The sequence below is a fragment of the Giraffa tippelskirchi genome, chromosome 11 (assembly GCF_054371585.1).
Source record: "Giraffa tippelskirchi isolate mGirTip1 chromosome 11, T2T-mGirTip1v1.2.pri, whole genome shotgun sequence".
In the NCBI taxonomy this organism is placed as follows: domain Eukaryota; kingdom Metazoa; phylum Chordata; class Mammalia; order Artiodactyla; family Giraffidae; genus Giraffa; species Giraffa tippelskirchi.
The window spans coordinates 13,817,653-13,843,665 of NC_137285.1; the positions used below are offsets into that span (position 1 = coordinate 13,817,653).

The 26,013-nt window shown below is 34.5% G+C and overlaps 1 protein-coding gene across 1 annotated transcript in view; it reads right to left on the reverse strand.

Annotated features, from left to right (window-relative positions):
- The window catches only part of MED13L (mediator complex subunit 13L), a 284,123-nt gene that overhangs the window by 229,179 nt on the left and 28,931 nt on the right, over positions 1 to 26,013 (reverse strand). Inside the window, exons 2-3 of the mRNA XM_081539697.1 lie at positions 21,529 to 21,573; positions 21,182 to 21,419 (exon numbers count right to left, since the gene is read on the reverse strand). Of these exons, the coding sequence (XP_081395823.1) occupies positions 21,182 to 21,419; positions 21,529 to 21,573 (283 nt within the window). The remainder of the gene's footprint in view (positions 1 to 21,181; positions 21,420 to 21,528; positions 21,574 to 26,013) is intronic.

The window sequence follows — 26,013 nt, forward strand, 5'->3', positions numbered from 1 at the left end:
GTTAATTTAAATTTAAACAGTCACACGTGAAGTGGCTGCCATGCCAAATAATGCAACTCTAGAGTCAAAGTAAGTAATCTGATACTTTATTGTTGAAAAAAGTTTTACTGATAAAAAAATGTACCTTTTACGGTGGCTGACTGATTCAGAAAAGCGTATAAACTCAGGGAAAAAAAAATTTTTTTTTCTTGAATACATTCCTCTACATATCAGTCACACAGGGTCCTCTCTACTGAAAGGCATAAACCAAAACTGCTCTATTTATACTTTAAGACAGCCAAATTTTGGAGTTGGGAATAATTTTTATGACACGCACGAAAGGTAAGTGACAGAAGAAATACAGTACAAAAATAAACCTAGAAAGCTCCAAAATTTTTGTTTAACCTTTTTAAAAATAAAAGTAGCAGGAATTCCCTGACAGTCCAGTGGCTGGGACTCGACACTTCCTGCCTGGAGGCGGGGGTTGGGGGTCACGGTTTAATTCCAGGTGGGAAAACTAAGATCCCCTAAGCCCCTTTGTGCAGACAAAAAAAAAGGAGCTACTTCTCACAGGTCCCAAGCTGCTAATCACTACACCCTTATTAAAAAGTTCCCTTCTCAATTACTACTGCATCATATTTTATATGTATCATATTTTAACCTTTAATTACATTCAATTTTAAAACTTTGTTATACATGACTGTGTTAGGTAGCATTTCCTAAGAATACTGTGACATATTCTTATAAAGCAACATGGAAACAGGACTACAGTAGCTCAATAAATAATTACTGAAATAAGTTAAAATAATGAAAAACAGTCTTTTAAAATGCTTATTAAGTATATATGTACCACTTTCCCTGAGGAAGCCAAATCTACTAATCATATTATACCTCTGTAATTAAATTTTTAAGTTTGCAAATAACATCCTCTTAGAAACCCATGAGATTAAGCTGCTAATTGTTTAATAATGATATTAAGTTAATTTTTATAAATTATTAAAACTGATACTACTATTATTTCCCTATTTGAACAAATATAACTCAAGAAGAATACATTTTCTCATGGGAAACCATCAAAACTTCTGAGAACCAGAGAATTTGATCCCACAATTTTCTGGTCTTTTCAGCAAAGTGTACTATGATGCTATTTCTTATAACTTGGTTTTTCTACTAGAAAGAGATTTTTTTAAGCCAAACAATTACAGATAGTTAAAATTATTCCATAAATATAGTACATATGGAGCATGTTAAATAAAACTAGTTTTCCAACTTAACATGGTATTCAAACTTCATGTCCTGCAGCTCATATAGCTAAAACAAACACACACACACACTCATACACACACAACTTTAACCAGCCTAAGCAAAACACACGTACAGTAAACAAAATCAAATGTGTTCTGCCCTGATGATCAAATTATACTTTAAAAAAAGGCTTTATAAAACATCAGGAAACTCAAGTGATTCCTAAAAATACATAGTTCTTATAGACAACGAAACTACTGCAGAAAGGACACTGAGAGAATTACAACATACATCATCACCTTCCTTTTGAAACTAAAAATCCCAGTACAATCTCAGAAAGTCAAAAGTAATGCTCAAGGCAACTCCTTGACATGCTGCCATTAGACCAGGTAGACTGTCTTCTGCGATGTTGCTATGGCAATCAGAGATGGCTATCCTAAAAAGAAAAAAGCAACTAACACCATCAATTATAGTCTCAATACTAGCATCCAAAAACAAATCCAATACTGGAAGAAAAAGCATGTTATAAATGAAGCACAAAGCCTACTGCTCCCATCATTTGTGTGGCCTGATGAACTTTTACAGTTTAAATTTTACTTTTCAATAATCCAAGTAGGTTTTCTTCCCACCAATTAATTCCCCTTCACAAGGATACAGGGAGCAATGGACTGAGAGATGGACAGCAAAAGAAGAGGAGGAAGGGGAGACCTCCCAGCTATATAAAAATTACCTCTGCTTCCAAATCAAAGGCAAAAGCAAGTATGGGAGGGCAAATATTTTACAACTAAAAAATAAACACTAAAATTATTTTGCAAGTTTCTCCTGGAGTACAGGTTATTTTCCCTAACATTTTGCAACTATTCTTCCAAATTCCTAAATTTGATGCTTCTGATTTACTTGCACATAATGATCACTACCAAACAAAAGATCCTTTATTTCAAAGGGTACTGGTGAAGACTAAATTTAGTTACAAAGTAGAAAAAGCCAAGAAAAGCTCATTAGCCCAGAATTTAAAGTTTATATCTAGGAAACAAAGCATTACATCGATCTTGTATCGATTCCATCTGTTACCCCTGGCCCACCTCTACACCCCTTAAGGGAAAACAAAAACAAAACCTGAGCTATCTTTAAGTCACAGAGTAAAATGTAGGATTCCTTAGTGATGTGAACAACTCTACTAGATACAAAGTTCTGATTTCTTTTTCCCCTAATCAACAGATGGGGTTAAATAACAACTACATATAATATCCTCCTCCCAGTATGCTGCAGTCATGGTAACAACACAACAGCAAAATACTATGCTGTTTCCTTCCCATCTGACTCATCTTGTTATGTAATAACTCAGTTCTGAGAGTCAAAAGCCATTTAATGAAACTAGAATTACTTATGAAGAAACCATCTATTTTCTCTTAGACTGTCAAATGATTAAAAAAAAAAAAGAAAGGAAAAGGAAAAATAGCTTTGCAATATCTATTTCAAAGGTGTGAAGCTGGATCAAATATTTTCAAAATATTAACTAAAAACTGAATTAACCCCATATCAAAATTTCAATATTTATATTCATCCCAAATCTGGATGAAATATAAGTAACACTCAGATTTCCCCCTATTCAGGCACCCACAATATCTAAGGAAAATATGGTTTCCAGAAACAGTTTCTTTCTCTTGGTTTCCTATCAAACAACTTAAATAGGAATAAGTAAAAATGGTTAGCTCAAAATCACTTTATTCAATTTGCGCAAAAAGTAAATACAACATCTCAGTCCATATTATAACTAAAACCTCTGGAGGAAAAAAAAACACAGCTTTTAATCTAACTCACTGTGATTTTTATAAAGTGACCACAAAGTGTGTCTGGTTAGCTTAGCTCTGCACTACTTTATCACCAGAAGATATCCTCATACATAATAATTTTTGCTGCCCAACAGATAATGCCTTTATTGGACTGACCAGCTAAATTTAGGCTGCCTTATTTGAATATCCACCAATCTGGCCTCATAAAACTATCAAATAGTGTACCCTAATATTTCTAGGGCACTTTTAATTTTACAAATTATCAAAATCTACATAAAAATTTCAAAGGGTATCATTATATATGTACAAACTGAATAACAGATTAATTTTTTAAGTGTTCCAATAAAAACGTTTCAGGGGCAGGTAGTGGTTTAAAATATTTTATTTTTGCTTTAGCTATGCTCAATAGTATACTATAATAAACTCTTTCACCCACAAATGATGTTGTCTATGAAAATCAACACCTCCTTTAAGTGAACATTCCCTAATATCGTTCTTTCAGAAATGACAAAATCATAATTACAGGCTCTTTTTCTCAGCAGTCTTAGAGAAATCTGTCACCTTGCATTCCATATAACTTTCAGTGGCTTTCCCCACTGTCTAAGAGATAAAGCCAAGGAAGTCTTGCACAATCTGATTCCTATCTATCTTTCCAGCCTCAACCACCCTCCCCTATCCAGTCACCTCTTCTACCACATATTCTGCAAGCCCTGAACATCTACAGTTAACTCAACCTCAATTCAACTTCTCCTGCCCTGTTAAAATACGAAAACCTAAAAAGTGCTGAGATCATATCTCACTTTTAGATCCACAATGCTTAATGCAGTATTTAGGAGAGAGGAACAAATCAACAAATTAAAACACACATAAATTCAATATTAAGAAATCAAAAAGCCAGATTAAAATACACAAAAATGCTATTTAATGGCTCTCGGATTTCACCAAGAATGATGGTTCTCCTTGCCACCAACTTCCTTGCTCCAATTTATGTAACACATTGCAGTCCAGATTAATCCTTCTAGCTGCTCTGGATTCTGAAGAGATCCTACTAATAGTCTACTAAATGGTGCTAATTGCCTTAACCCACTATTCAAGGTCCCCTATTATTTGAACTACCTTTCCAATCATTTCTTCCTCTTCTTCTTGTCACTCCCTTCTCAATCAGTTCAGTTGCGTCCGACTCTTTGCAACCCCATGGACTGAAGCATGCCAGGCTTCCCTGTCCATCACCAACTCCTGGAGCTTGCTCCAACTCATGTCCATCGAGTCGGTGATGCCATCCAACCATCTCATCCTCTGTCGTCGCCTTCTCCTCCTGCCCTCAATCTTTCCCAGCATCAGGGTCTTTTCCAATGAGTCAGTTCTTCTCAACAGCCAAGCTGAAATTCCAGCTATGACCAAAACTTTTCTACTGTGCCTTTATCCTTGGTTAATCACTTTCACTAGATTATCTTCTCTTCTTCCTGCCCCTGAAAGTCACATGTCCCAAATCAACTTTCTAAAACATCTTTTTTTTTTTTTAACTGGTCAATGTAAGAAGCACACAGCCATGAATCCATCCTCTTGCATTCCATACTCAACAAAGATCCCATTCAATGTAAGAGAACTACAGCTGGTGGCTTGAGAGACGGTAACAGTAGCAAAGACCAACATGCTATTTCTATGTCTGATTTCACACTGAAAATTCCCAACAAAGATGTATCTAACTAGCAAGGAGATATGGTATGTGGAATACATAAAACATGTCATAATACTATATGACAGCAAAGTTGATAATAAGGACGGGAAACTTCCGCCAAAATCCCATTTGTCTTCCATATGAAGAAAGTTTTAATATTCTGACATTTTTAACGAATCTACTAACCTGGGAAGTCTAACCTTTAGCTTTTCAGAATATTCATTGAAGACACTCATTCAATTGGCTTGAAATGTCTCCTGTCACTCTCTGAAGGTTGTCACAATCCAAAAAGACACTGCAACATATGAACAAGTCTAAGAAGCTGCTTGGGCACCTATCTATCGATATAAAAATACAACAACCTACGTAGGAAAGAAGCAGGAACCCAGTGAGAGAAGTTGAGTTTTTATAACCATCTGTCTTTTGCTATTAAGTAAGCAACACAGAAAGACAATTTGGGGATGAAGGAGAAGATACATAACTAAGCAACTTTTTAACTGCAAATCTAGCTGTCATGAATCCTAACTACACATCTCTTGAGTTTCAAACATATGATCAGTCAAGTTTTACCATCCTGCTCCCACATGGAAAAAAAACTTCATGTCTAGCTTACCTTTCTATCATCTCAAGATAACGGCATCTTACAAAAGAACTGCCTAAACATTTTTAAGTGAAGAAACAAATCCCTAATGTCACAAGAGGAACAGGACACTTCGAGGAGGAAAAACACATGAACAGAACAGAAGTACTACCCATATCAGAGCATTTATCACACTGTACTGAGTACTTAACTAACTGTCCCACAAAGAATAAATCTGAGAGATCAAGAAGTGAGTTGTCCAATTTACCAGTGAATGCCAAATATCTAGCACATTATCCGGCCCATGTTCATAATACATGAAGATTGAACAAACAAAAAGCAAGAGTAAAGAAAACTCACTAAAACCTCATGAGTTCCTGAGAACTGTATCAAAATAACATGATTAAACTGTAATTTTCATTAATTAAATTCTGGGAAAATGAACAACAAATTATGTATGTCAAGCTCCTGGAAGGCAATAACCATGTCATCCCCAGCACACAGGACAGTACCGAGCACTCAACAAATGTTTGTTGAATTGAATTCCATACTTTCCTCCTCCTCCAAGTATAAGAGATAAAAAGAGATTCGCTAAAATAACTATCTAATTAGCCTTTTTCTAATTAAACCTTTGCCAGGTCATTTTAGGAGGTACATAATTTTATTTTAATCCAGTGGCATATGGTGATTAAATTTACCTCAAATAACACTTTTTTTTTTTTAAAGCTAAAACACAGAATAGAAGATGGGATTTTACTCTTTTTTCTAACTTTCCTTAATAGTGCCCTTAATCTTAACCTGAATCTATTCTATAAGCTAAAAAAGTCTCTTTAAATCTATTATTCAGTACATTGGGCAATTACTATCCACTAAATATAACCAAGTCAGGATCAGTTTTTACTCTGTTCAAAATATCAGGCACTTGAAGACAACTCCTGCAATGCCAACAATTATAATCATGTCAACTAGCCAACATTTATAACAAAAACATACTTTTTATATCCAAAATGTCTTTATCCTAACTCTGGAATTCACAGTTTGGTACTCTGTGTACTTTTTGGCATTTTCCAGAAATTCAGTCTCCAGCAAACAGTTTCATACTTAACACACCAGGATTTTTTTATAACATTAACACCATACTTCTGAGAAAATAATGACATTGCTAAAGACTCTCTAATATCAAATTTCTTCTCTAAATAACCCAAGACAAAATTCAGTAGAGTACCTACCAACATTTTGCAGAGCAGTTAAGACTAGCAGTTAAATATTCTAATGCTGGTTTTACCAAAGAACTGACTATATTTAGAATTCCATGGTAATTTTAATTTTCTTCACTATTTTCAGAAATCAAAAAGCCCACAAAGGATAACTTAAAGACTTTCTCAATTATAAAAGGAACACAACTGAGTTGGATAGATAATTTTTAAATGATCGAAACAAATGTATACCTTAAAATTTTACATCATAGTTCTTCTAAGTTAGAATGAAAGTATCACTGGATACTTAAAGCATAATAGTCAATTCCATACATCATTTTAGTTAACTCAAAATATTCTGGAAAAAGATAAAATGTTAATAAGAGATGAAATTTAAATTATTCTTTTCCTATATATAACTACTGGTTTTTAATTTATATTGAATTTTAAAAATATATAATCAAGGAAAATGAAATAAAATATTTAAACATGAAAAATTAAACTTAAATTATATTTGTTATTAATGTAATACATATTCCTGCCACATTACAAACTTAAGATATACCAGCATTACAAATATAAAAATGATGAAATAAATTTATTTCAGAAGAAAATAGATTCTACACCCAACTCATTCATTTCATGAACCTTTAAGTGATCTTTAGCACTTCTTAAAGAGAAATATATAAATATACAGATTGATTCTTTTTTTTATGTTCATAATGTGACCCCAATTCAAATCCCAAGATAGCCAACAAACCAAACTTTCAAAAGCATTCATCTACTGTACATCAATTGTAATTTAAATTTTGTAATTTCACATTTATATCATTTCCAAGGCAAAATAATCTTAAGAACAAAATGTTAACAGCAAAATTGAACCACAGTTATTCAAGAAATATTCAACCTTCTAAGGCCTAAAGACTGGATTCCAGAAAGCTCTTGTTAAATTAAGTTCAGCTGCCAAACATCTTTTCATGTGAAACGTCACAAATATCTGTAAAGCCACCTATGTAGACTAAAACTATAATATATGGATTAACTTTGCTGTGTTAAGTGAAGTCGCTCAGTCATGTCTGATTCTTTGTGACCCCGTGGACTGTAGCTCACCAGGCTCCTCCATCCATGGGACTCTCCAGGCAAGAATACTGGAGTGGGCTACCATTTCCTTCTCCAGGGGATCTTCCCAACCCAGGGATTGAACCCAGGTCTCCTGCATTGCAGGCAGACGCTTTACCCTCTGAGCCACCAGGGAAGTCCTGTGTTAGTGCTATAATAAACTGATGAATCTTTTCACAAAACACATATTCAATAATCATAAAAATCTGAATTATTCCAATGAATATTTTTCCAAACTCTATTTTCTTCTAAGAGAGACTTTCAAGAGAAAACTATGAACTCATTATTTATATAGGTGACTTCCATATTTCCCACTTCTTTCAGCAGGACATCTAAATACATAGACTGATTAAAGCAGGCTATGACCAAAGGTTTTTTTGGTTTGATATACCTAGACTGGCAGAGGTTAAATTTTATAGTCCATACACACAAGAGTTAATCAACCAAATAAGATGCCAGGTAAACTTTGGGGCACAATACTTAACCTTAGGAAAACTAAAAAGCTGGAAAAAGCTATGTGACTCTGCTATTTAAATAAAGTATCTCAACTACTAAACAAGTGAACTAAAAAATTCAGTGTTTAGTTCACAGTCCCTCTAGTGTTCAACTAGTTAAATTAACAGTCTCAAAATGGTAAAGACTGCTGTTTATTTCATAACTACTAAATCTGTTCCACATATTAAATAAAATTGAACTAAAAAAAAAAACAAGGTACAAAAACATATCAACAAACTCTGAAATCTTTCCCTTAAATCATTCAAGATAAGATATAAAAAGAATGAATGAATTCAGAACCATTTTCCACTGCAAGATTGATCATCAAGCACCCAGCATGATGCCTGGCACATAACAAGTGAACTATAAATATTTGATTATTGTCTGGTTCCTACTTTCAACATATAATTATTTCAAGTTATCATTTATTTTTGGTTTATTGCTACTATAAAATTAGAAACAATAAGCATAAATAAAAACTACTCTGCAAATAAAAAAAACAAATGTGGAAAGAAAAATAGGCTTATTATGGCATGTAACACGAATCTGTGGTAATCCTTGTTAATCAAATATTCCTGCCAATTGTCTATATGCAACAGTCAATAAAAAGTTGAAAACACTCTGGTCAATTAATAATTCAGATACACCATCCACTCACCATAATTTTCAAGGATCAGATCACCATCCCATTTAGAACAATACAGAACACAATTTTAATTTTTTATTCTAAAATCCCTTCAGCACAGGCCTAAGTATTATCAATCATCCTTGTACTGTCAAAGCCAAAAAAACAATTATGAGACAACTTTCTGAAAAATCAAATGGCTACATGTTAATTTAACTAAGATGACACTGACAATGTCAGGTAAAAAAGAATTTAAATTTTATCTACAGGCAGAAATTATGACCAAAACTATGAATTATAAAACAAGTTCATAAAGATTTAAATATTTTCAAAGCAGAGTTCATTAAAGGAAAAGTATGACTATGAAAAGCATTTATTTACACAGCACTTGAAATCTATAAACTTTTCATAGTTGCTTCATGTTGTATCATAAAGTAAAGCTATAATTCCCATAGTATAGGCAAGAATAAGTCAAAGCAAATTTAAATGACTTGTCTCTAACGAGACAAGTATCACAAGGAGAGACAAGGAGTAAATATTCAATTTTTTCTTTTAGTTTACTTATCATACTTATGGTCTCTACCTCTACAAAAATAAAAAATAACAAAAAAATGCTAAATTTCTTCCTGGCCTCTGCTACATTTTGGATATGTGAGAGTGAACAGGAGGGAGTAATTCACAACCCATGACCTATACTTCTGCTGAATGCCAGCTAAGCTAAGGTGACAAATGGAAACAGAGTGATAATGGTTCCTAGCCAAGAAGGTGTGATTTGCTGAAGATGGAAGGGTCCTTCGAGCATTCTCTGTGAGACAGGGCTGCATTTCATGTGTGGTCAAATGGAATTTCAACTAACACAGGAAATTCAAGTAACTGCAGGTATATATGCAAATACATTTATAAGCATCTTTGGCGGGACAGATCAACTTTGTGAATAGTTTTTGGAAAATGCCATTTTAGAATCATAGAACTAATAAAGTAACAACTTGCTATCTTAAATGTTTAGAAAATGCTGCTGCTGCTGCTAAGTCGCGTCAGTCATGTCCGACTCTGTGCGACCCCATAGACGGCAGCCCACCAGGCTCCCCCGTCCTTGGGATTCTCCAGGCAAGAGTACTGGAGTGGGTTGCCATTTCCTTCTCCAGGGCATGAAAGTGAAAAGTGAAAGTGGAGTCGCTCAGTCGTGTCCGACTCAGTGACCCCATGGACTGCAGCCCGCCAGGCTCCTCCGTTCATGGGATTTTCCAGGCAAGAGTACTGGAGTGGGGTGCCATTGCCTTCTCCAGTTTAGAAAATAGACAGTACCAAAAGGCTATCTTTATAACAGAACAAAAGATGTACATTGACACACACACAAAAAGTCTGTCAAAGGATTTCACTGAAAATGTTTGCCTAATAGTATACTAACTCATTTTATCATGTAGTCTATAGACATGATATTTAAAGAGGTCAGTAATTAAGGATTTCAGAGTGAGAAAGCTCAGTGAAAGCTTTCAATCTGATTCTATAGGAAAACATGCAGTTTACCAGTGAGCATCTCAGCCAAGCAATCTTGGCTAATGATTTCTGCGTAACAAATATGAACTCAAAGATTGGGCTGGCGATTTATAACATACAGAGGACAGCCAAAGTCATTCAATCTGTGACATATTTATAAGTTAACAAGGCTTCTGACACATAAATATCATTAAGCACTTTAATCCAATAAATAGTGCTCTTCCAAAGCCCCTGTTCTACATGACACAAGCTTTCTTCCCACTGCCCAAACTACTTGCTATCTACGAATGAATAAAAATAATTTATGGAAAATAATTCAATTAAGTTTAATAAAACCTTTAAAATTAAACTATAAAAAGCAATAACCCCCCAAAAAATGAAGAAAATTATACTACTGTCTTTTTAATATGGAGTTAAAAGAGAAATCAATGCACCAAGAAAATCTTTCAAATGTGGTCATATACTTTCTTTATATGTCTTCTATAAGAGCATGCTTTCCTATGTGATCCAGAATACTACAAGGACTTCATAGTGTGCAATGGTGCTAGACTGATAATCTTCATACAAACTTCTCTTGCACTCATTCATTTACTAATTAACTTATCCTCTAAATATGTGCCAGGAATTATGTTGGTCCTGCAGTTACAACAACGGGCAAAGTCAGATGCAGGTCTTACCCCCAGCACAGTTCACAGCTTACAGGGAGCTTCCCATCTCATCCTCTCCAAAATTTCCCAAATCCCCAACTACCTATTAAGTCCAAACTCCTTAGCCTAGTATTTAAGCTCCAGCACCATCAGGCACAAGCATGCAATTTCAATCAACTTATCTTTAACTCTTCCCCCCACAGATATTGTAAACTTGCCTACTCTGTATCTTTGCACGTGCAATTTCATATACATGAAATGTTCTTGCCGTGACACAGTCATATATCCAAATACCCAAATTCTACCCACTCTTTAAAGCTCAGTTTAAGAATCAATTGTCCTCAAAGTGCTCTTTCCAAATAACTCCTATAAGACTGTGTGTGTTCCTCTCAGGACATTTCCAATAATGCTGTAGGTACATGCGTTGTGTCCCCTATTAAGAGTGTCTGTTTCTGAAGAACAGAGTATGTTTCTGATTCATTTCGTATTCTGTGCAGCACCTAAAACAATGCAGGCTCAATAAATATCTGCTGAATAAACACATGGTGGTAACTCTTAAATATTCAAGATAATTAAAGAGCAATAATACTTTACAAAGCCGAAAGGATGCTTTTAAAACATCCTTTCACACATTATTTTATTGCTGTTACAAAATACTATAAATTGAAACATGAGGGCAACTGAGTTGAATCAGTATTCCAGGACATCCCAGGAAGATGTTCTTGCCCAGGTATATTCTACCTCATTGTCCCAATCATGCTGCGCATCAAATTGATATCTGTGCACATCAGAACTAATCACAGACAGTGCTTTATTTAAGTCATTTAACCCTTTTATTGGTAAAATTTCCTTTGAAAAAGTGTAAGTCACTCAGTCGTGTCCAACTCCTTGCGAGCCCATGGACTGCAGCCCACCAGGCTCCTCTGTCCATGGGGATTCTCCAGGCCAGAAAACTGGAGTGGGTAGCCAGTCCCTTCTCCAAGGGATCTTCCTTACCCAAGGATCAAACCCATGTCTCCCACACTGCAGGCAGATTCTTTATCATCTGAGCTTATTTGTGCTTATTAAGAATGGGTTTAAGGGCTCTGGCTATCTGAGTTCTTTGCTAATGAAACCTTTTCTACAGCAACTGGGTACGTGTTCCAACCCCAGATGTGCTACTGGCATCAAGGGCTCCTCTTTGTTACACTCTTCATGAAACCAAGAAACGGCCTGATAAATGTCTCCTTAAAAGTCATTGCCAACAAATGTTACTTCCTTCCCAAACAGAGCTGCATGTAGTTTGTCCAAGGATGCCAAGGCAGGTGCCCTTTCCATTATTAACATCTGCTAGGCTACTTTTAAAATAAGTTAAAAATACACTGCCTAAAACTGAACTGACAGTATCTAAATTTTTCTCCTTTAGACTAAATATATTTCAATGTGAATAATCTGCCCTCTTATAAATAGCAAACATCAAAGCTGCGTACATTTAAACAAGCCCAAGATTACCAGTGAAAAAATAATCTTAATGAAGAGACCTCATCTTGATGATGTTCACACTTTCCTTCTTCAGGCAGTCACTCTACAAATATTTACTTATTTCCTACTGAATGCAGAGAATAAGCCTTCAAGGAGATTAGCAAAAAGTCTTACCTCTCCCTAAGGCTAGTAAAGCCATAAATAAAGCTAATGTTTTAATGAAATATATTTTGCATATGACATTATATTAAATATGAGGAAGGGGTTTTTCATGACAAGTCTGTGAACGTGCTACCTTTCAACTTACCACTGTATACACACAATCCTTTTCAACACAAAAGCACTCTATCTTTATCCAATTTTTAATCTTAATATTTAATTTGTTTTAAGTCAAGCCAGTTTTGCTGCATGATCAACTGCAAACCGCAGGCATTATTCTACCACAATAGCCTGGCAACTGGCTCATATTCAGTTACCCTATCACAGCACCAAAAAAAAAACCAAACAAATTAACTGTATGATCATGTGGCTACTGCAGAAGGCCTTTAAGCTCAATCCTAGGTGAGCCTCAAGAGGATAATGCTTATTCCGTTGAAGTCACAGACAAATCCCAGTACAACAGAGCCAGGATCAAAACGAGACCCAACTATACAAAGAGTACATTTAATCAATGTTGAGTTTATAAGAAATAGGTATGTGGCCCAGTATTTGTGGGAAACTGTACAAAAATATTTACATAGATGAAGCAGTAAAGAGAATTACTGAACTCTTACTAGCCATAATGATATTCAATGAAAAACTCTTCAGGTAGCATCAGGACAACTTTAGGCATGAAATATTTAAAGCAACAGAATCCAATTTCATAATTCTCTAGTGCTTAAAACATTTCTAAACCTTTGAGATCTTTTGGGAGGAAGGGAGGAAAGAAGCATATACTATGTGTTATTTCTGCCATTAAAACATTTTTTATACAGAACAAAAAATTTTAGCTCCTAACTGAATCATTTTGCTGTTCATCTGAAACACTGCAAATTAACTATACTCCAATATAAAATACAAATTCAATTCAATTTTTAAAAATACTAATAAATAAATAAAGTCAAAAAAACACAAGCCCTATGTCCGGAATTAAGCAAGTCAGTGTTCTTTCTGTAAGTTCAGAAAATAGATTTTATTAGACACATAGATAATAGAACTCTAATAGTTTATTTTAAATGACATGGTAGATCACAGTTTATGTTACATATAGCTTTACAGACAACAATGGTTTTAATTTCAAAAGGTATAAAGTATGGATTTGAGTTCCATTACAACTAGTGATATGACTAAGTCATGGACTTTTATAAGCATCCATTTCCCTTTGGGTATGCTAACTTAAATGTATGAATGGGACACGATACTCAAGGAGTCCTCTCAATGATGAACCACCAAGATTCAGCCCCACTTTCTTCCTTCCTTTAAAAAAACCTAGTTTTATTTTAGAGACTTCTAATTTTATCTTCTATATACAACACTTCAAACAGTAAGACTGACTGAATATGTCAGCAAAGGATTTGCTTGTAAACTGTGTAGCAAAGAGTGTTTTGTTCTCTAATGTGTAATTTTATATCTACATTACTCAATTTTAATCTCCAAATATGTACTTTTTCTCGAATTAATTAGGCCTTTAAATTCAACTAAATATGTTAACTTTTTCTCCAATTTAGCACATTTTAGTTTCTTAGATCAACCTCTCTGAACTGCTAAAGAAACTGCTTTACTGGATAAAGAAATCTTTATAGTACTTTAATGCATAGGAACCTATTTTAAATCTTAAAAGTATTCTATTAAAATAGAACAAGATTTTAAACTGTGTTCATCACTAAAACTACTTATGTATTGAGCAAAAAGAAAAAAACAAAAGCTGGAATAACACCAAGAAAGTTTACCTATTTTTAGGTTAATTTGCATCCTTACTTGTGGTGGTGACTTTAACACCTTGTTACTGGGGAGTTTTATTCAGGTTTACTTTATAGGGTAGGTAATTTTATATAAAATGCTTATACATACTTACCAAAACACAAACCTACACACACACACACCTTGCAAATCAAATGATTCGATTTAACTTTTCCCTAAAGCAACCATCTTTAAAGTATACTTTTTCTTACCAACTGTTTAATTTTCATATCATTAGAACATAAGTCCTTTACATGCTATTTCACTACAATCTCGATATAAATGTCTCATTTTTCATAGAAAAAACTAATTACATGGTTCAGTAAGTTGCCTGTGGTAACACATCGATTTTATTTACATTCAAGTTAGACTTCAGCTTCTTCTTCAATTTCAAGCACATTTAGCTTAATAATTCTATCTAATCCATTAGATCTTTTCCTATTCTTCATATGAAAGAATTCTTAAATCTTAACCATAATTTTACAATATAAATTTACTGCTTACCAAAGTCTTAATAAGTATTTTACTTTCTCTTTTAAGAATAAAATGTATAATTTTCTATTAAATCTAATATTTCAGTAATTACACACTAGAATCACTTGTATAATCACACAGTGAAAACTATTACTATTTTATAGTTTTTTAGCAAGCTAATTCTTTCGAAACAAAACACAGTGAAAACAAGGAATACTTACTTTATAACTACTCAGAACTAGCTACCATTTACCACTCGGTTCATGTTTTCCATCAAAGTGTTTGCTTCTTTTGAAATACAAATGTATTTTTCTATTATCCTCCATAAAATAAAAGCAAATATGAAAATTACAGTAACATTTACTTTTCAGATACACCGTGTTAACAATCTCAAGAATTATTAATGCCATGTAATGAAATCTCCATATAAATGTTGATACATAAAATAATATTAGAAATCTAGAATGTTGTAGAATGGTATAATTCACTTGCTTTACAAAATCAGATTTATACACTTGAAGAATAAATAAATGCAAACAATGTGAAAAAATCTTTTTCAATCTAGCCAGAGATTAATTTTAATGAATCATAAGTGAACTATCAATAATGACAAAACAGATATAAAAACAGAGTGGAAAGTCAGGGATCAGAAGAAATTTCTTTAGAAGACATTTTCAAACTGAATGACATTTTACCTAATTTCATTCCTATTAATTTTATACTTAAAGGTGTCATTACATTCAGAGAAAGCAATTCTTTTTCATTTCAACCGAGAATAAACCCATTTACAATGCTGACCAAAATTCATTTCATTTAGTCAAAGATAATCAGAAATCACCAAAACCCAACTAAAAATTCAAAGACTGTTAAGACACACATACACGGTAATACATTCCTGCATACTTCATTGTCTATGATTTTAGAAAATTCAATGCCAACACTTCTCTTTTTAGTATTCTAAGCAATAAGTGGCTATTAATTTTCAGAGTTTGGCTTGATCATCATAATTTGCCTTTGCGAGCTCTTGAATGTTTTTCATCCTTTCTTCTCTCCTCTGCCTGACCCCCATCTTTCTTATGACTTAAGAACAATCTTCATTTGAACTTTTAACTGCTTTTGTAAAAGCAAATGATTCAAGAAGTCTTCTGTTTTTAAATAGGCTCAAAATTAGGTTCTTCCTCAAGGCAGAGTGAAAAGTTTTTGAGGCAAATAACAATCACAGTCTCAAAGTTTTGCCCCAAACTTACTTAACAGTTACAAAAGTAGGAGGGCATCTTTACACTGGATATTTACACCTCACTGAGAATCAAAAACAGGAATAATAATGCCTTAACTAGGTTTCAATCTCCTCACATTACCAAATAATTCAAAATTTCAAGTATATTTACTAAAAATCAACCTTCTGAAAGCATAAACCATGCTATGTTAGAATCATTTAAGAGGTTTTTCATTCATTCATTCAATGAACGTTATTAAGCACATATACAACTAATCTGTATAAGATACTTCTTCTGGGTCAGGAGTTCTTTGGGTCAAGCCATCTCCAATCCCTAGAAGTCTGTGTTTGTTCTCTGTATGAGTTTGGGACTCCAAGACTGCATGTCTTTCCCATTACTGACTAACAGGCAATGAAATGACCAAACAGTTGTGTTTATAAAATGATTCTGTTTGGTAGATAAGAAGTCAATTTAGCATATTATTCTCTAAAAATTAAACTGAAAAATGTGGGAAAGAATTTAGTCAAGCAAAAAGAGCAAATTATAATAAAATAAAATTGGCAAAAACTATCAGTATAAAGTTCGGTACATAGTCATTGGTATTTTTTTAACTTAAATATATCTGTATCCTAAACAAAAACATTTAAGGTCATAACTCAATTTAGAATAAAATAATATATTATAATATTATGGTCTTCCTGACAGTATTCAGTATCTTATATACAATCTTTCTAATTATCTCTTTCCTGATCAGAAACCTTTAACAATTCCTCAAAATCTATCAGATTAAGTCCTTGCTTCAGTGAAGCCCACACTATGGCCCACCTCCCCACTTTTTGTTTTCCCTAACTATCTCACTCATACCCCACGTTCTGGGCAAGCCTGCCTCTTCCACAGTTCATTCACTGCCCAAAGGCTCATTTATAGAGGCTACTTTCTCTGACTAGGGCAAATTCCATTGTAACCTATGTAACAGATGTATCCTGTAAGACATGGCAAGCCTCACAGTCTCTGGGCTTCACCCCTATCTCCCTATTCTCTTTCCCTGAGGTTGCATCTGGTACTTCTGCGAGATCCCTAACTTAAAACATTTGCGGCTTACTCCACTGTATCATCATTATGGACTAATTTAGCTGCTTCCCCAATAAGACTGTGAGCTCCTTAAAGATGAGGATTCATTTTTACACATCCAGGGCTGATCACAGTTCTTGCCTAATAAAGACTAAATAAACAGACCAGAAACCAAGAAGGTTTCTCACTAGGACTCACAGTATTCTTGTGAAAACTTTATAGAACACTTATTTATGCATTAGTCCTGGAATTGAGGGCTTCCCTGGTGGCTCAGACGGTAAAGAATCCGCCTGCAATGCAGGATACCTGGGTTCGATCCCTGGGCTGGGAAGATCCCCTGGAGGAGGACATGGCAACCCACTCCAGTATTCTTGCCTGGAGAATCCCCACGGACAGAGGAGCCTGGCCGACTATAGTCCATGGTGTCGCAAGGAGTCGGACACAACTGAGCGACTCAGCACAGCACACACCTGGAATTGAATGTTTGCTCATGTGGAAAACAATCAATCTACTATATTTCTCTTATGTACTTACAGTGTTCCCTGCATTATAAATATTTGTGTGCCTGTCTTATATCCTTTTCAGACTATAAGTTATCAAGGGTAGAGATTTCAAAGCCCTATAATTGGACCTGCTGATACAGGTACTTAGAGATGGATACAAGGAGGGAAATACTTGTATATTCAGTATTCAGCCAGTGTCCTTCGATACCTCTATGTGGAGAAGGCAGTAAAGTTACAAATCTGCATTACAGGGATCCAACAGAGTCAAATCTTAAAGTTCTGACCTCTTTATAACATAATTTAAGGTTTGTTATGAAATTCTGTTTACAGACTCAATCTATCTAGACAAATTTCCTATAAGGAAGAGCATCTTTGCTGCTCTCTAATAGTTTACTATTCTCAGTTATTCAACATTAACAAACTCAAAAATGATTACTTCAATCTAAAAGTATACTTTAAAAAACTAGTATTTGACAAACACCAGCAAATACTGAATGTTACACCACATAGATCAACTGCCAAAATGTTTTCATTTTAATATCTGAGTTGATTGCTGGCATTGCAGTAGCAGCAGTAGTTACAATTCTAGATTAGCTTGTTCTCTGTGCTGTTCTGAGTACTTAAAACTTTTTTTATTCTTGTAACCCAATTTAGAGTGAGGAAACTAAAAAGCACGAATAAGGTAAATAACTAGACCAAAGATACAGAGCAAGCAAGTCAATAAGCAAGGATTCAAACCCAAGCCTCTGAACCACTATGCTATACAATATAAACAACAACTCCCTAAACAAGAGCCCAAAAGTGTTTATCCAAGTGACAGGGACCAGTTATAAATGTGTCTTAGTCTTCTCATAGACTATTTCATAGGAATTTTAAGCATTTGAACAAAAAGTGTAACATAAAACTATGTGTATCCTATAGGATTGTTCTCCTTCTGCATATATTTAAATCCAATGCTTTGTGACATTTCTTAGTAGAATGCTATTTGGGCTAAACTGTAAAAACAAAGGTAAATGCCTAATAACATAACTAAAAAGCATTTTAAAGGACAATAAAATGTCCCTTAAAAAGAGAATGCTACAAAAAACGGTACCATTATCTTAATATTAAAGGATCCTGACAAAATTTATTTTAGCCAAAATGAAATCATTCTTACACATACTAGACAATGAAACAGACTGCAGATATTCTAAATCTGTATGACTGTCATTACAATACTCCCCTGGTATCCTTTTTTCATGATTGCTCTACATGTCATATTCTCCCTCACTTGAAACAAAGCAGTCTTTATGTCACTCATTTTTCTAATTAAGTTTCACATATTTCCTAATATTAGTTGAAACATGAAACTACTCTTTGCAACCACTTTTACCTAAAGAAAAGATCATTTGCCTTGATCTAATAACTTTCACATATTCAACATATTAAAAAGAGTAGCTGTACTTAACAAAGTTATGATTGGTTCATCACTCTAATACATCCCTGGTGGCATACCAAAAAATAAACAGTTTATACTGTTTTCAGACTCAACAGGGAAGAAAATTAAAAAGCAATCATTCTCAGGTGAAAACATTCATAAGACACTGTTAAGTGAAAAGGGTTGAGTTACAGAACAGTATGATACCACTTTCATTTATACATAGAAACACCAAACACTAAAACTCTGCTTTAGACTTCAGGATTCTTGTTTCTTTGTTCTCTTCCTTTGGCAGTTTTGTTTTCCTAATTTTCTAATTAAAATGTAGTATTTCTGTAATTTATAAAACGATCTAAAAGAATTTAATCTTAAATATTTACCACAAAAAACACTTAAAACATGGACAAATGTACATAGGCAATCTATAGCAACTATAAAATATTCAAACAGGCTACATCTTTTTGTTAACACAGTGACAAAATCCATGAGAAATAACACAGTAACTTAGCAAGTTATTTCTAAAAACACTGACCATGTGCCTTTTTGGTATGGATAAATAACTCTATACATCAACTAAATAAGCCTAAATAACAGTTGGGTTTGGTTTCATCTTCATTATAAAATGATTATTTGTGTTGCTAACAGTAAAGACCAGATCAAAAAGTTAAAACATAAAGGATCAACAGGGAGTAAAGAAAGAGTGAGACTGAGTCAGGAACAATCAGGGAAAATGAAGGGGAAAGAAACAGAAAAAAAGAAAAAACTATATTCCTCTAGCACGTGTGCAAAATATTGTGAAAAAGAAAAAGATATGCTTTGATATTTAAATGGACAAATATAAATGCTATCTTTTAGGAGGTATCTTATTTTAAAAACTCTGATTAAAGAGAAACCAGATGCTTAAAACTAATTTTACCTGAGTTCACTGCAAACTACATGTAATAAGCTTCAAGATGTATATAGTTATGAGATTTTGCTGACTAACCAGCTAAGTAAGCAATCTTACCCAGAATAGATTCTTATATATATAAACCAAATACTCTAAAATACTATGGGAGAAAGGTTTGAGCTGAGCAAATGGACCATAAAGTAAACAGCTCAATTAGTCCACTGTGGTTTACTGCCCTCTGGCTGTTGTGGCAGGAGATATCACAGATTAAAAAAAGTGGCTGTAAAGAAAAGGGAGGAAGGTGTCAAGAAGTTGGCAGGAAATCCTTTAGGCAAATTTAGATGCTTTAAAATAAGATCCTCAGATACATTAAAGTTAGTTTTACTCCTTCCTATAAAAAAAACTAAATATATGCAGTAATAAAACATTTCAAACACTAACTGAAATTTTTCAACCACAAATTAATAATGATTTAGACATAATAAATGCTGGCTCTAGGAGACTAAGTCAAAAAGAATTAATGGCCTATCCGAACTAAGAATCAGAATTAGCCCTGATTTAGAATAATTCTTTCGCATACTAGATGAAAACATTTAAGGAAAGAGGTAAAAAAGTTTTAGTAGAAATTCAAAGAATATTGATAAAATTTCCTCTGGTTATAAATTGGTGGTAAATACAAAAAGTATCAATAGCTCAGAAAAATCAGTCTTATATTAATTCAAAATTTCCAGATATCAGAGGTAATCTCAAGTTAAACATTAGGCAGCATTAGAACAAATAATTCCTGGAATCACCTACTTACATAAAAAGCAGGAGCAAAACACAGGAAAACTTGCTACATCAAAACCAGAGTAGATTCTTTACATGACTCTTTCTTCAAATATACTATGCAATGACACCTCATAATTTTGTCCAATAAGGCTTGCACAAAGTTTCTATTATCACTTTACAATTTTCCACCAGAGTTCAGCTGGCAAAAACCGTAACAGCGTGAGTCCAAAAAGAAAAAGAAAAAAAAAAAACACAATTCTTTTCATTTCACTGACTTGTTAATAACTCACATTTCACCATCATTTTAATACAGTAGATCTTAGCCTCAATTCCAACCCAAACACCCAGGGGACACTATAATAGAGTGGCTCACAAGGTACTGATTCCCAGTATGAATGGGAAAGAATCTGAAAAAAACAAGGGTGGAAAGAAGAGGGGTGAGACTAAGGAGGTTCCTTTGACACAAACCCATTAAACACTTGGATTTTTCTTCTCAGCAAGTCTTAATAACCTTTTCAGAATTTACCACTATTCAAAAAATATATAATGCAGATAATTTTTAAGAAAAAAAAACAGAAAAACTTACCCTGTAGTTCATGATGGATTACACCCACTAGATTGGGTTCATCTCCCCACCAGAATATCCATAACTCCTTGCAATCTGGTTTGACATCACGGCGCCATACACACAGCAAGTTGGCTTGGAGACAGCGGATGAAACTTAGCAGGATTGGATCATCTTGGGCTGGGGCTGAAATTATGGGTCCACAGTCCCCGTGCCCTCCAAAATTGTACCTACGCCATTTGATTCCCGTGAGTTCAGCCTGGAAAAAGAAAATTACAATTTTGACTGTTTTCTTCACATAAAGAACACTAAAAACAGGCTTTAATACAGAAAAATAAATCTGCTAAAAATAAATATTTACAGCATACCTCATTACTGTAAGATTTCTTCCACTGAAGAATTTCTGTCAATCCCTGATTTTTTTTAAGGGGGTAAAAAGGTCATTTCTTCCAATAAAGATTTCTACATATATTACATATCAAAATACAGCAAAAAAGTAATCATTATTTCCTGTTGAACCATTTTTTTTACCTATTATTTACTATAAAGTCCCTATACATAAAACTTTCTATATTATTATTTAACTCATAAATAACATTTAGAAATCAAGTAAGAGTCTGTAGAACTGAAATAATTTCTTTCAAAGAATTTCCTCAATTTCATCCCATTCAGAAACTCTAGTTTAAATCTTTTTTAATCGGGGAAATACAATGCAGTATGCATAGTACTTCATTATGAAAGCCAAAATAACCTGCTAATAAACTAATGGAATGTTATCGGCAATTTATTCCTGCTATTCAGTGTGTGGCACTCAGAAAAGCTTTCCTTCTATAGCAATTCCCTAATGTAGTTTTTGGTCTTTTGTTTTTTAAACACATTTTAAAACATAGTAACTTTAAACCAGCTGAGAGTAGATCCTCTATCTTTGATCTGTCTTGTGAATTTGTATGCTAAAATTTCTTAAGTATTAGGTTTAAAAAGAACTAAGTTTCAAGGATGTTTCAACACAAACAAAAGTTGAATTCCTTACCTGACTATGAACTACAACTATGTATTCAAAACTGATAGTAAAACTGATTCATAACATAATTCTGTATTGAAGAGTCCATGTATCCTTGCATTTAACCCTTACTCATATTCCCCCTCCTCACACCACTCCTGCTACTAAGTCGCTTTAGTCGTGTCCGACTCTGTGCGACCCCATAGACGGCAGCCCACCAGGCTCCTTCGTCCCTGGGATTCTCCAGACAAGAATACTGGAGTGGGTTGCCATTTCCTTCTCCAGTGCATGAAAGTGAAAAGTGAAAGTGAAGTCGCTCAATCGTGTCTGACTCTTCGCGACCCCATGGGCTGTAGCCTACCAGGCTCCTCCGTCCATGGGGTTTCCCAGGCAAGAGTACTGGAGTGGGGTGCCATTGCCTTCTCCGACACCACTCCTAACAGTTGGTAGTTTTTGTCAAGAAGTTGCTTTTCGAAAAACAAGTACCACAGGTGAGAAAAATAACTGTTACCTTCTACTAACATAACTAAAACAAGCTGAAGTCCTAAAACAATCACTATAATGAACACCTCTAAGAAAAAATTATCAGTTTTCTTCAATCCCCAAAAAAGCTTCTCTAAAAAAAAATGATTCCAAAAATACTAACATCCAAACTAGAACTGTCTGAAATTCAGTAATTTTTCCTTTCACAGCAGACACAACTTACAGACTAACACTAATGTTTACACTAACCGTATTTAAAAGGTTAGAAAATTTAAATATATCAGATATTTAGACATCAGGTGAGTCACTTCCCAAGAAAATCTATGAACCGCAATTTACTCACAAGAATACTTTCACCTGTAACATCCAATACGGCTCAGCAGACAAAAATATTTGGCTTTGATTCAGGAGAATGGTTTCCTAATCCTAGCACTTCATTAACTTCCTATCAGTGCTTCTATGGTCTCAGTGGTAAAAGAAAGCCGCTGCCACCTGCTCTCTATCTTTATGGAGTTGTTCTAGCAAGTGATATAATACAAATGCAAGGGACATTACTTCAAAGCTACAAACTTAATCTCTTCATAACTAATTCAGCCAGAAGTACTAAAAATGTCCAGTCATTTAAAAACAATTTATCCCTTTACCTTAAAGCTAAAATTAAATATCACTATATCAATCTTCACTGGAAAATGTAACAATGAAACACCATTCAAGCCTAACCTATATCTAAGTATAAAATGAATGTTCAAAGATTTAGCTTTACATTTTGAATTAGTATTTGATAAGAGGAAAAATGATTGAAACACTCTGTCCATGAAAAAATATTCCATCATGGATGTATATTCAATTACACTATTAAAATATGTCCTTATATGCCATGATCATGTTTATAGTTAAAAATCAATTCCACACAAAGGTCTGTTGACCCAATTTCTGACAAATGTATATTTCCAAGACTCAATATTCTTGAAGCAATCCTTTAAAATATTTCTAGATGCAAATTATCCCCAAAATGCAAGTATTTCTCACTGTCAAAGATGAACAATCCATATTTATATTTAAGATTGTTGTTGTTTAGTCACTAAGTCGTGTCCAACTCTTGTGACCCCATGGACTACAGCCCACCAGGCTCCTCTGTCAATGGAATTCTCCAGGCAAGAGTAGTGGTGTGGGTTGCCATTTCCTTCTCCAGGGGATCTTCCCGACCCAGAGATCAAACCTGCATCTGCTGCATTGGCAGGTGGATTCTTTACCACTGAGCCACCAGGGAAGCCCTAAGCTTAAGATTGAATGTGAAGTCACTCAGTCGTGTCCGACTCTTGGTGACCCCATGGACTGTAGCCTTCCAGGATCCTCTGTCCATGGGATTTTCCAGGCAAGATTACTGGAGTGGGTTGCTATTTCCTTCTCCAGGAGATCTTCCCAACCCAGGGATTGAACCCAGGTCTCCCACATTGCGGGCAGACGCTTTACCATCTGAGCCACCAGGGAAGTCTCAAGCTTAAGATTACATAGTTTTAAAAATACAGAATCAAAAGGATATATATGTATATAAAAGTGTATATATAAAAGAGTTTTATTTATCACCTACTTAATACCAGGCACCACAGCAGGGTCTTCACATAGAATTTCTAATATGGGGCACCATACTAGGCTTCATATGTAATTTCTACATATGAGGCCTTCATATGTAATTTCTAATCTTGGCCAACAGCTAAAGAAATTAGAAGTCAGAAAAATAACTCTTCCATAACCACACAGGCAGCAACTGGCAAATCCTAAACATAACTGAATTTAAAGCATAAATTCTTTCTACTCTGCCATGATGTTTCATAGGGCTAATGGTAACAAGTAGCCCTAGAGGATTGATTATAAAATAGCACAAAGAAACTGTCATCAACTCAATTTAGCAATGACAAGAGCTCATGGCCATACTTTCTAATTTAAGAAGTTCATGAATCTTTCTTCACTCTTCCTGAGTTATTAAGAAAACTAGTATAAGACTGCTCACTACACCATCCCATAAACAGAAGAGATTAATTTCACTCAGATAATTACATACTCCTGTACATGTTACCACTGTAAGACCATATCCACACAAGCTAATTCTTAGGGTATGTATAACAAACCAAGAAAATAACTACTCTAATAGCAACAGAGACTGGAGGGAAGTTTTCTCTGCAATGGCTAGTATCAGCTGCATAGGTAGTCAAGGTCCTTAGGGAATTGAACTTAACCAGAAGAGACTCTCCTGGCCAAAACATTAGTTCAATTCAGAATGGTTCTAACTAACTAAATTGCAACAGAATCAGGATAGATGCATTTTCTTATGACATGAATGTATTTAAAGAAAATTTATATTGATTCTTAACACCCTACTCTTTAGGTACTAATGTAGGAAGTGAGCTGATAAATTTTCCCACTAGAGGTCACTTATTTGCACTGACCCATTGCAATCATATTCCTTGTGACCAACATATATCAATACTTGCACAGTGGCTCTCCAAAGTTAAAAACTGTATTCAGAGGCCATGGAATAGAGTAAAACTAACGTAACTTGGTAAGAATGCACCCCAGGTGTATTATGGAAAGAACACTGGCTGCAGGTCAGGAGACCGAGGCTCTAGTCCTAGTTTTTCAACTATTTACCTAAATGGTATCAGGAAATCTCCATCTCAGGGCACCTTGGCTTCCCGACCTGTAAGGTGATATGGTTGACCTAGATACTATAAAGAGCTCACCTCCTGACCCAAGCTAATTACATCCCACTCACAAAGGCGACTTGTAAATGAAACTGACCCTCATTAGAGACATTTGAATTTTCAAGAAATAGTTGAAATAAAGATTTCTCAAACTACAGAACAAGCAGCTTAATATCAATCCTTGGCAGGATTCTAGGATGATCTGTAGAAAAGGCAGCTGTGATCATTTGGGACTAATGTGAGTACAGGAGGAAATTTCAAGTCTGCCTCACACCACTTCCTCCCGTGATAGGGTTACTATACTAGCATATCAGAGAAATACAGCTAAAAAACACATTAAGTCACTTCTCAACTTGAGTCAAAGGAAAGAAAAAAGTTAGGATAATAGAAAACGTCTGTTAAAACATAACTAATCAGCTCCAGGTAAAGATGGCAGAACAAACACACACATCTGCTTTTGCTCTCTCTTAAATCCCTCAAAAAACCCAGTAAAGAAGTTTGTTTCTTTGTTTTCTTTCCTTAAATCATAAAATCACAATAGTAGGTAGCAGAGATGAGAGCATCCAGATTTTTAAAGGTTAGAAGCCAATGCTCAAGAGGTCAGGAGCCTTATAATACGTAAGAAAACTGAATCTGGGCTGTGGAGAAAGCAGAGCTACAACCCAATT